The sequence below is a fragment of the Macaca mulatta genome, chromosome 3 (genome assembly GCF_049350105.2).
Source record: "Macaca mulatta isolate MMU2019108-1 chromosome 3, T2T-MMU8v2.0, whole genome shotgun sequence".
Taxonomy (NCBI): domain Eukaryota; kingdom Metazoa; phylum Chordata; class Mammalia; order Primates; family Cercopithecidae; genus Macaca; species Macaca mulatta.
The window spans coordinates 169,022,567-169,034,589 of record NC_133408.1 but is presented as its reverse complement, the minus strand read 5'-3'; the positions used below and the strand labels follow the sequence as shown (position 1 = coordinate 169,034,589).

At 39.6% G+C, this 12,023-nt stretch overlaps 1 protein-coding gene across 15 annotated transcripts in view; it reads right to left on the bottom strand.

The window, feature by feature from the left end:
* AHCYL2 (adenosylhomocysteinase like 2) overlaps nucleotides 1–12,023 on the bottom strand; it is a 212,708-nt gene that overhangs the window by 39,509 nt on the left and 161,176 nt on the right. For 13 of the 15 annotated variants that reach the window (XR_013415527.1, XM_077997307.1, XM_015134886.3 and 10 more), the window contains 2 exons: nucleotides 2,850–2,993; nucleotides 2,330–2,430 (listed from right to left, as the gene is read on the bottom strand). Coding sequence is in view for 14 of the 15 variants with exons in the window: in XM_077997307.1 (XP_077853433.1) it covers nucleotides 2,330–2,430; nucleotides 2,850–2,993 (245 nt within the window). In the remaining variant the exon portion in view is untranslated. Of the gene's footprint in view, nucleotides 1–2,329; nucleotides 2,431–2,849; nucleotides 2,994–3,108; nucleotides 3,239–3,802; nucleotides 3,992–12,023 lie in introns of those variants that run through there. The other 2 variants (XM_077997313.1, XM_077997305.1) reach the window with 2 other exon arrangements.

The following is a 12,023-nucleotide window of genomic DNA, read 5'->3' as shown; positions in this document are numbered from 1 at the left end:
GGGAGACATGATCTTTGGAAAGCTGATCTAGCCACACAGATGACCCAGATCTTATGGATCCCCATAAAAGATTCCAGACCATTGCTCAATATTCCAATTTCCCTATAGTGGTCTCATTATGGTTAGCAACTCCATATACACTGCATCTCTGGTGATAAAAGAGGAGATCTAGAAAATTGTGGGGGCATTTTTGGTTGCCACAATAATTGGAAGGAGAGTGCTATTGGCATTCAGTGGACAGGACCAGGAATCTCTATATTCTGAAAGTGTCTCAACAAAAAACTGTGTCTGCAGCTGGTACAATTTTCAAATGTCAAAACGAAAGTTCACATGGGTGAAAAACCTATCTACAATTATCTGAGTACTCAAATCTAATTCCACTTTACAAATTAGCAAAAAGTAGTTTTGTAGTTTTAATACAAAACAATAGTTTTTCCAGGAATGTAACAGCTATATAAATGAAGAGAAAACTCATACTTTTTGTTGTTCTTGTTGTTCAGAAGTTTACAAAAAGTTGTTTACTATTTCAGAAAATCATGGCAATGCTGCTCTGATGCTCTGGAATCAATAACACATTTCTTTCTGTCTTCAAATAATACTATTTCAAATAATACTGTGAAATAGTACAAATATCTGATTGTTCTACTATAGTTGTCCTCGAGTATTTACATTTTGAAATACACATTATTTTAAGTATTGTACTTTCTTTTTTTCCTCCTTCATATTTCAGTTAAGATTTTATATTGATTTTTTTTAAAGATTATATGTACCTAGACATGTTATATCTGAATTTCACTTCAGGATAATTTAGGGACACTGCAAAAAAAAAGTTTTTTAATAAAAAGGGGACATTAAAACTGATGAGAGTAAGGTAGGAATCACTGGTGTAAGCAAATCATGGTAATTCCAAGCCCCTTGCTAGGACTGATGGAGCACAGGCACGTGATCCAGTTCTGCCCAATGAGACATGATGGAGTATCCTGGAGGGACTTCTCTTGAGCGAGGAAGAAATGGTCCCTCTTCTTTTTCATGTCAGTTTGTGATGACTAGAATAGCTGTAAGCATCTTGCTATCAGCTTGAGGGTGAAGTAAGCATACTGAGGAGGCAGCTCCAAGAGAATCAGAGAGGTGAAGCTGGAACCCTGAGATCCTGCATCTGAAGTCTGCCTTCCCTTTGGACTTTCTGCTATGTACTGTGATAAATTCCTTTATGTGACATAACTTTTATTACAGTCTATTGTTACAATTGCTCTCTTTTATTTTGAGTTATTGTTGTTCATTTCTTACTGCGTTGAATTTATAGCTGTCTCTCAGTATCCTCAGGGAATTGATTCCAGGACTCCCATGGATACCAAAATCTGAGGATGCTCAAGTCCCTTATATAAAATGATGTAATGGGCTGGGCGCGGTGGCTTAAGCCTGTAATCCCAGCACTTTGGGAGGCCGAGACGGGCGGATCACGAGGTCAGGAGATCGAGACCGTCCTGGCTAACACGGTGAAACCCCGTTTCTACTAAAAAATACAAAAAAAAAAAAAACTATCTGGGCGAGGTGGCGGGCGCCTGTAGTCCCAGCTACTCAGGAGGCTGAGGCAGGAGAATGGTGTGAACGCGGGAGGCGGAGCTTGCAGTGAGCCGAGATCCGGCCACTGCACTCCAGCCTGGGTGACAGAGCGAGACTCCGTCTCAAAAAAAATAAAAATAAAATAAAATAAAATGATGTAATGTTTGCATATAATCTGTGCACATCCTTCTGTATATTTTAAAGCATCGCTAGGTTATTTATAATACCTAATACAGTGTAAATGCTATGTAAATAGTTGTTATATTTCTTATCTGTTATTTTTTATTGCTGTATTATTTTATTTTCTGAATATTTTTGATCTGTAGTTGGTCAAATCCTCAGGAAGCAGAACTGGTGGATATGGAGGGCCAATTGCATAAATTAAATTTGATCATAGGTATATATGTACAGGAAAAAACATAATATATATAGGGTTCAGTACTGCCTGAAGTTTCAGGTGTCCACTAGGGGTCTTGAAACTTATCCCCCACAGACAAAGCAGGAGGACTACTATATATTGAAGTTAAAATCTTGACTCTGTGATTTCTAGCTGTATAACCGTAAACAAATATTTTAGGCCCTCTGAGCCTCAGCTTCTTCGTTTATAAAATGGAAACAAGAATACCTCCTTTATATGGCCATTATAAGGATTAATGAGCTAATACTTGTTAAGCTCTTAACTCGGTGCTTGGCATCTTGTAAGCTTTCGGTAGCTCGTGGCTATTATTAACTATTGTTATTAAAAGGAGAAAAGAAAAGAACTCACAGCAGTCTGAGCAGTGATGTGTGTGCAACCCACGATTTTGGCTCCAGCCAAAGGCTTTTCTCCTTGAGCTCTCTTCCTCAAAGCCATCAATGCAGGCATTTCTGAAAAGCCCCAATAAATACAGCAATATTAAAGAAGAGGGAATAAGAGATAAAAGAACAAACAGAAAAACTTATTTTCTTAAGTTAAGATCCTTCCCCTGATCAGGTTAGATTAGGTTTCTCCAGGGATCAAGACATTAAACCTGAATTTTCCTTTATAAAGGGCTTTCAGAGGTTCCAGGGTTCTGATTCTCTATATTCCTGTCCTTATCCAGTCTCTCTCCCTTTTTTTTTTTTTCCAAATATAGGGTTCCTTCTAGACTTGCCAGATTTCCCCAGTGTTTTCTGAACTCCTATTTCTTTTGTTATAAGTATTCTTATCACATAGAAATTTCACCAGACCCCAGACATAAAAAGGGATGAATACAGACAAAAAGACACAGGCAGGTTAAGAAGGAAAAGGTGCTTGTTTTCTTTACCTTGTTCAGCAATTTCAATTTCTCTTCGTCCAAACTCTGCCTGTTTGATGTTCTTAACACAGAAGTCACTGCTTCCCTTAGAGTTCTTTTGCTGCTTGTCCCTGGGGGATGTCTCATCATCAGAGCTATCTGTATATGAAGCCGCTGGAATGACAGAATAAAAAACGCTCAGGGAATAAAAAAATGCTTCCTCTAAAATTCCAAACCACGGAGCGAACTGAGGCTTCTCTAGCCACCTAACGCCATATAAATTTTTTACCTCTGGTAAGCAACTACATGCTATACACAGACCAGAAGAGGGAAGCTGAAAGAGATTGCCAAAGACATTCTTCCTGGATAGCCTTAACTTGAAATTAGGGTTAACTTCATCTTCAGAACACACAGAGGTCCTTGAATATGCAAAAAGGGAAGGTTACACCACGGTAGCATTAGGTGAAAGTTCCTAATGCAAGATCATGGTCATTAACCTGTGGATTTTTGGGATTCTAGCTACTCTGCTCTGTGTGCTGCTTAAATATTTGATATAATTTGTGTTTTAGTACAATTACTGAACAGATAAGACCTAGAAAATAAGGAATCCATGGGAAAGTAATTAAGAACCACACAAAAAGTATTTGTCTGACATAACAGAGCTTTCTTTTTTAAGACGGACTCTGATGAGGCTGAATTGTGCCTGCAGACCTAATTAGACATTAACAATGAAGTATTCAATGTGCTCTCCCTTCTTGCTGGCCTCAGTGGGTCCCGCGTTAGGCATTTTAGACTCCCAAAGAAGTGAATAAATCCTCTTTGGTACAATAAAATGCTCTGATAACTAATCCATTTAGCAACATACACTAGAGTGTGAAAGGTCCAAAACTTTTTATCGTGGCTAACAGGCAGCTGCTTGCTACTGCTATTCACATGCTTAGCTGGGGTCTTTTTAGTCTTCACAGGATTCTGTAGTTACTAACCACTTGCTAGATTATTTGAAGCAGCGTCCTTCCCTGATTTGCATTTGAATTTCTGAAGATAGTTCTTAACCTCCAAGTTTTTTGGGGGGTTAAGAAACACTCTCTAGAAAAAGGTTTGTATCTCTCGATGGAGTAAAGTACTGCCATCACTTTTAAGGGTAGAAAACTGTGAAAGCTCAGAGTGCCTACAGTCTATGATACTCTGATCTACTTATATCCAGAGAATTAAGCATTTCTGAGATTTCTTAGCAAACGGTCTATCTCTGGGAGGGCTGTAAAAGGCAAGTCTGAGCTTGCCCAGTTAATCAGGCATGGCACTACAAACCATTTGGGCAGGAGGGGCTTGAGAATCTCTCATGGAGCTGGAGCAAAGTCCTAACACGAGGCAACAGGAATGAACATGGGCACCAGGGGAGGTGAGGGAATTAGTAAATCCCCAAAGAGACTTTTGTTCTTGAAAGGAGCTAATCTGTACAAAAAGTTTGTGTTCTCTCTCCTAGGGTGAGTGAAAGCTCAAAGTACTTTTGGCAACAGAACCCAGAAACAGCTTTCCGGGAAGTCATCTGTTTTACTAATCAATATTCAGAAATACCTAATAAACTAGAGGCTTAGGGGAACCATGCTTCTACCACCTGAGAGAGAAAAAAATAGCCATCCCTAACCCTGATCCAGATTTATGGGAAAATTACTTTTGAAGAAAGTGTTCATATTCAGAATATCCTGAAATCTCAAATCCTTTTTCAGAGTCATGATGACTTTTATGCTTCCCAATGGCCATTCAAATATATTGGTCATGTGTTCTGGAGTCAGTCTTTAATTTGAGTCTCAGTCTCTGTTTCTGGGTGTATAAAGCGGAGCTGATCCATTTGAAAGAGTTGTTAATTTACTCACGTATTCAGTCATTCACACACTCGGTTGTTTATTCAAATTTTAATTATGCATCTATTGTGTGCTAGACATAGTCTAGGTGCTGGAAATATAGGACAGATATAGATGGTCCTTACCTTCATGGAGTTTTCAGTCAAGTCAGTGAGTCAAAGAAGAAATAACTAGTTACAAAATTAGTTATTTAGAGCTTAAAAAAAAAACAGTTGTAATGTGTGCTGTAAAGCAGAAATCAGGATGTCATAAGCCTATATAATAGGAGAACATGACTTGTCAGAGTCAAGTGGTTGAGCAGATTAAGTAAGATAATATATGTAAAGTGCTTAGTGTAATGCTTGGCATACAGTAATTAAGCACTCAATAAATGATACCTGATATTACCCACTTCTGCACATATTTTAAATTCAGTTCCAGATATAACATCTTTAAGGGTTCTTACTCAGCTTTAGGATTTTGAATGGGAAAAGAATGACATACATACATTATCATTTAGCAGTTTCTCTTTTTTTATACCTCCATCATCTCCTACTAATCTACCCAAGTAGCAGGTGGTCGGCTGGCAGTGATTTGAGAGGTTGAGACTGGAGTCCTAACTCTACCCAGAAGAGATCCCCCTCCCTATGCCTCTTTAGTTTCTAAGAATGAGTCAGAAGAAAACAAAAAAGCAAAACAAAATTTGAAAACTTCCCCTTAAGGGAAGCATTCCAATTTCCGGCTTCACCATTTTTCCCCCCGACTCAAAGAAAAAAAAAAAATCTTTATACCACTTCCCTATTCTAAAAGCTGGAAAAAAAAGTATTTTACTTTCTTAACAGTAGTCAAGTAGTTACAGTTAATTCAACCAATGTTTTTCTTTGAGCCAGAATGTATTTATTTTCCAAGAGCCTTTTTTTTTTTTTTTTTGAAGACAGAAGGTCTTACTCTGTCACTCAGGCTGGAGCACAGTGGCACGATCTCGGCTCACTGCAACCTCCGCCTCCTGGGTTCAAACAATTCTCCTGCCTCAGCCTCCCTAGTAGCTGGGATTACAGGCGCCTGCCACTGTGCCCGGCTAATTTTTGCATTTTTAGTAGAGACGGGTTTCGCCATGCTGGCAGGCTGGTCTTGAACTCCTGACCTCAGGTGATCCACCCACTTTGACCTCCCAAAGTGCTAGGATTAGAGGCTTGAGCCACCATGCCCGGCCTCAAAGAACTCCTTATACGGACCTGCTATCAGGTAAGAACCAAAAATATCAGTTGTCTAGATTGTCCTACTATGCGGATACGACATGGCTGACAGATCCAGACCAAGAGAATGTATTACTAGTTCTGCAAACACAGTGGAAAGGTTATTGCTGAATTAGTGACATTTACTCATTTATTCTTTGAATCCATACTCATTTCTGCCACAGAGTAACAAACTCATGATGACAGTTGAGATAGCATTAAGGATTGTTCCTAGGAAAATTTAGAGAAACCCAGCACATACGCACAAACACACTTGAACAGAGTTTCTAAAATATTTGTAATTGCCAGCATACTCTAAAGCCCAGAGTCATAGTTTAAATAAGCGAGAACAACCAATAACCTACTAAAATAGTCCTGAAATCCTAGCTCTAGCTTCAACCCTAAGTGGTTAAGTGACCAATTTTCAATTTATCTAACTGTAAACTGTAACAGATTCCCTCTTTCCTCATGCTCTTTCCCCCAACTACCACCAGAAAAGTCTTATGAATCAATGAGATGATAACCAGAAGGGTTCCGTTTCTATGTAGAAAAGGAGTACGAAGTACAGTATAACTGTACTATGGGATGTTATCTTGTTTCATTATTTTCCAAAATCAGAATACAACATGATGAATCAAGAATCCACAATCTATCTCACAGAACATGTATACACGTTTTAAGGCTCAAGCTTTACCTCTCAGCAGCTGTGATACTGTGGGCTACTGCTAGGAGAAGCAGCAGTCAGAACCCTGACTGAATTAGTCCTATTAGACTATTTTATGTCAGGCAACTCCTCTTGGGCCTAACCTATTCATTTGGTAATGGAAGTAACAGTAGGGACCTACTAACCTATTCATTTGGTAATGGAAGTAACAGTAGGGACCTGTGTGTCTGGTTATAGCAGACTTCACTGATGAATGTAAAAAGCTATGTTAGCATCTCAAATACAAACAAACAAAACTTTGTTGTTCAGAAAAATCTGAAAATATCTCAAACTTTATAAGAATTGTAGAGTTTGGGGGAAAAAAGAACCAATTGTGAAGAAGGGACTCCTGTCTTCTCTCTTCATTCTTAACCAAGTAACTCACTGCAAAGACAGCTTATTCAGAAATATATCACTGAGAATGGTCTGATTAAAAAAAAAGTCTCTTCTGTTCATTTGTTTTTATGAGGTTTTTTTCCTTAGGGGAAGAGCTTTTTAGAAGTTTGCTTCTTTTTTTTTTTTTTTTTTTTTTTTTTGAGACGGAGTCTTGCTCTGTCACCCAGGCTGGAGTGCAGTGGCCGGATCTCAGCTCACTGCAAGCTCCGCCTCCCGGGTTCACGCCATTCTCCTGCCTCAGCCTCCCAAGTAGCTGGGACTACAGGCGCCCGCCACCTTGCCCGGCTAGTTTTTTGTATTTTTTAGTAAAGACGGGGTTTCACCGTGTTACCCAGGACGGTCTCGATCTCCTGACCTCGTGATCCGCCCGTCTCGGCCTCCCAAAGTGCTGGGATTACAGGCTTGAGCCACCGCGCCCGGCCAGAAGTTTGCTTCTTATAAAATAGTTCCAGGGATTAATGCAGCGTTGTTCAACCTGGGTTCTGCTAGAATTAAGTCCTAATGCCTTGAAGCATTCATTGTACATAATGAATTAACTTCTCTTCCACACATCTGGAAAGGTACTAGTCATGTATCATCTTTTGGAAAATTAAGAAAGTCTATAAAATCATTTTCTGTGTTCTGTGATTCAGATGAGGATCCCTGGTTGAGAAAAGCTGGTAGAGGTTTCTAAATGAAAGCATGGCAAAACTTAGTACTAGGATCCCTAGGAAGGGAGAGGAGGCTACAGCCTATGTAAGCCTCTGAGTATCTTCAGCAAAACAAGCACTTTGGACAGGAAAGTATCTTTTTTTGAAATCTCATAAACCTGCTTTTGTTGTTCACACACACTGAGTATATTAGAGACCTCAACAAGGGTATAAAAGTATAATGTCTCTGAACACCTTTCACCAATATGTATTTATTGAGTACCTCTTATGTGTCAGACAGCTCTAAGTGCTGGGAATACAGCAATGTAAAACAGAAAAAAAAAAAGAAAAAAAAAATCTCTGTTCTCATGGATCCTGCATTTAAGTAGAAGGGAAAAGACCAAAACATATTAGTAACATATATATGTTATATGATAAGTGCCATGAAGAAAAATAGAGGAAAATTTGATAGAGAATGTTGGGTGGAGTTCTGTATAGTATTTATTTCTAATGAATTTTTAATTGACAAAATTGTACATATTTATGTGTATAACATGATGTTTCGAGATATGTACACATTGTGGAATGGCTCAACAGAGATAATTAACATATGCATTACCTCATATCCCTATCATTTCTTTGTGGTGAGAACACTTAAAATCTGTTGTCCTAGCAATTTTCTAGAATACAACACATTGTTATTAACTATAGTCACCATGTTGGGTACAATTTAAAAGAGTAGCCAGGATAGGATTCAGTGAGAAGTTGATGATTTTTGGTGAAGAACTGGAGGTGGTAAGGTAGCCAGCCATGCATGTATCTGGAAAAAGAGCATTCCAGGCAGAGGGAACAGGTACAAAGGTCTTGAAGCAGGAGAGTGCTTGGCATGTTTCAAAATAACAGTAGGAGGCTAGCAAGGCCAGAGTGAAATGAACATCTCGGGGAGTGGGGAGGTTTAGGGAAGTAGAGAGGTGAACAGAAATGTAGGCCATTGTAAGAACTTTAGGCTTTACCTAAGAGTGAGATTGGGAAGCCACTGGAAGGTTTTAGGCAGTGAAATGATATGGCATGACTTATTTTAAAAGAATACATTTGGCTGTAGTGTTGAGAATAGACTGAAGATGGGTAAGGTTGGAACTGAGGAGCTCAGTTTTTAATACATGGGAGGTTTGAGATGTCTATGGGCTGGGTGCCATGGCTCATGCCTGTAATCCCAGCACTTTGGCAGGAGGATTGCTTGAGGCCAGGAGTTTGAGACCAGCCTAGGCAACAAAGTGAGACCCCCCCCATCTCTACAAAAAAATTTTCAAAAATTAGCTGGATGTGGTGGTACACATCTGTTGTCCTAGTTACCAGGGAGGCTGAGATGGGAGGATTGGCTGAGCCCAAGAGTTTGAGGCTATAGTGAGCCATGACTGTGCCACTATACTCCAGTCTGGACAACAAAGCAAGACACTGTCTCTTAAAAAAAAAAAAAAAAAAAAGAATAAAATAAAAAGAGATACCTATAAAACATTCAAGTGAAAGGACTTAGCAGGCAGTTGTATACATGAATCTAATATACAGGAGAGAGATTTAAGCTGGGATAAAATTTGAGAATCAAACACCAATACACGGTATTTAAACCTATGAGATAAATGAGTTCATCTAGGGAGAAACTATAAACTGAGAAGGGAAGAGGTCAGTCTTTGGGGCTTTCCAGTTTAATTTCTATAGTCATTTAAATTATTATTAATTTTTTTTGTGACGGAGTTTCACTCTTGTTGCCCAGGCTGGAGTGCAATGGCACAATCTCAGCTCACCGCAACCTCTGTCTCCCGGGTTCAAGCAATTCTCCTGCCTCAGCCTCCTGAGCAGCTGGGATTACAGGCAAGTGCCACCATGCCCGGCGAATTTTTGTATGTTTAGTAGGGACGGGGTTTCTCCATGTTGGTCAGGCTGGTCTCGAACTCCTGGCCTCAGGTGATTCACCCGCCTCGGCCTCCCGAAGTGCTGGAATTACAGGCATAAGCCACCGCGCCCAGCCTAAATTATTATTTAAAAAAAAAAATTTTTTTTTTTTAGATGGAGTCTCACTCTGTTGCCCAGGCTGGAGTGCAGTGGCACAATCTCAGCTCACTGCAACCTCTGTCTCCTGGGTTCAAGCGATTCTCATGCCTCAGACTCCGGAGTAGCTGGGATTACAGGCGTGTGCCACCACGCCTAGCTAATTTTTATATTTTTTGTGGAGACAGGGTTTCACCATGTTGGCAAGGCTGGTCTTGAACACCTGACCTCAGGTGATCTGCCTGTCTCGGCCTTCCAAAATGCTGGAATTACAGGCATGAGCCACTGTGCCCAGCCTAGTCATTTAAATGTATGCTGAATTTAAATAACTTTTAATTTTTATACATAGAAATGACTTTTAATTTTATACATAATTTAAATAATGTATACCCATTATACTGTATGCTGAAAATGGGTCCCAAGTTCTTATTGACACACATTTGCATATATGTCTTGTCATTATTTAGAAAGCTGTGAGTCAGTTCCATTACTCTTGGCTTTCATTCGATGCACATGAAGCTTTTTTTCTATCATTGTATATAACTTTCCATTGTCTGAGTTATGAAGATGCCAGGTGCAAGTTTTCCAGCATCACACAACAAATGAAACATGGATCAAAGATTAGAAACTATGTCTCTCCTAACTCCTAGTCCAATAATCAAGGTAGTAGGCATTTCTAGTCAGAGTTTGTTTAAAAGGGCTTGACAACCATTCACTCAAAGGGGAAAAGAAAAAGAAAAAAACAAAAAACAAAACAAAGCAACAGTGCATGTGATGCAGCTGCTAAAGAAACAAACAGTCTGGGTTTCATTTTATTTATTTATTTATTTATTTATTTATTTGAGACGGAGTCTCGCTCTGTCCTCCAGGTCCAGGTTAGAGGGCAGTGGTGCGATCTTGGCTCACTGCCAGCTCCACCTCCCGGGTTCACGCCATTCTCCTGCCTCAGCCTCCAGAGTAGCTGGGACTACAGGCACCCACCACCACGCCCAGCTAATTTTTTGTATTTTTAGTAGAGACGGAGTTTCACCGTGTTAGCCAGGATGGTCTCGCTCCCTTGACCTCGTGATCCACCCGCCTCGGCCTCCCAAAGTGCTGGGATTACAGGCGTGAGCTACCGCACCTGGCCTGGGTTTCATTTTAAAAGCACTGAGTTTACGGAACACTTCCTGTAGATTAGTTCAGACCATTGAGAATATTATGTTGATAAGCATAATATTTTTAAAATGATACCTAATCTGAAATATGTCCAGATGAGGGTAACCAGGACAGTGGGATACCCCCAAATCAGGCAAACAAAACCAGCAAATTTTAAATAAAATCTTTAAATTCCAGGGATTATATAAGAACTTATCAGGAGATAAATAACTATGTATAGTAAGTAGCATCCTATGATTTAAAATGCTCCCAAAGAGGTCAGCAATTAGTGGGAAGCCGAATGAGATCTTTAAGTTCTTTTTCTTCTCCAGGATGTTTTGACTTCCTGCACCTGAACTTAATATCATTAAATAGATACATTAGGTTGGCAATTTTTGACTTAAAAAAATGGTAATTTCATATAGTTTAATCTAAAAGGTCCAAGTTTACCAGGACGATACCAGTCCATATCATTTACCAACGAGCTATGCCAAGTCACTATGTGCTCACTTAGAAACCAAGGGCATCATTACTCTCTTCCAGGTAAATAGATATTTTTTAAAGTACACTTCCTGACTATGGGGGTTGGGTGGGAAGGCAGGTATTGGTTTCCTCTGCAGGAATATAGTTGGATATGTATATCTAGTGTGTAGGGGAGAGACTGAGCTGGAGTTAAAATTTGACATTATTATTATTACTTAGTATCAATCTTTAGATTACATGCAGAAACCCACAGCTTAAAATGTTACAAACTATTTTACAATTCACATTTTTCACAATTATTATGGTTTCCAGAGTTACATTAAACAGTTCGTGAATTTTCAACACTGCTTATTTCAGTAGAATAAGATAGGTTTCCCGGCTAGGCGCAGTGGCTCACACCTGTAATCCCAGAATTTGGGGAGGCTGAGGAGAATCATTTGAGCCCAGAAGTTCGAGACCAGCCCGGGCAACATGGCAAGATTCCATTTCTACAAATAATTTTAAATTTTAAATTTAGGCAGGCATGGTGGTGGGCGCCTGTGGTCTCAGATACTCAGTAGACTTCAGTCCATGAGGTCAAGGCTGCAGTGAGCTATGACCATGCCACTTGCACTCCAGCCTGGGTGACAGAGTGAGACCCTGTCTCAAATCCTGTGCTACCCCCGAAAAAAGGTAGTACAAGATTCTGTATCTTTAGATAAAAATCCATAGGAAGTGATGTCATATGCTTTACA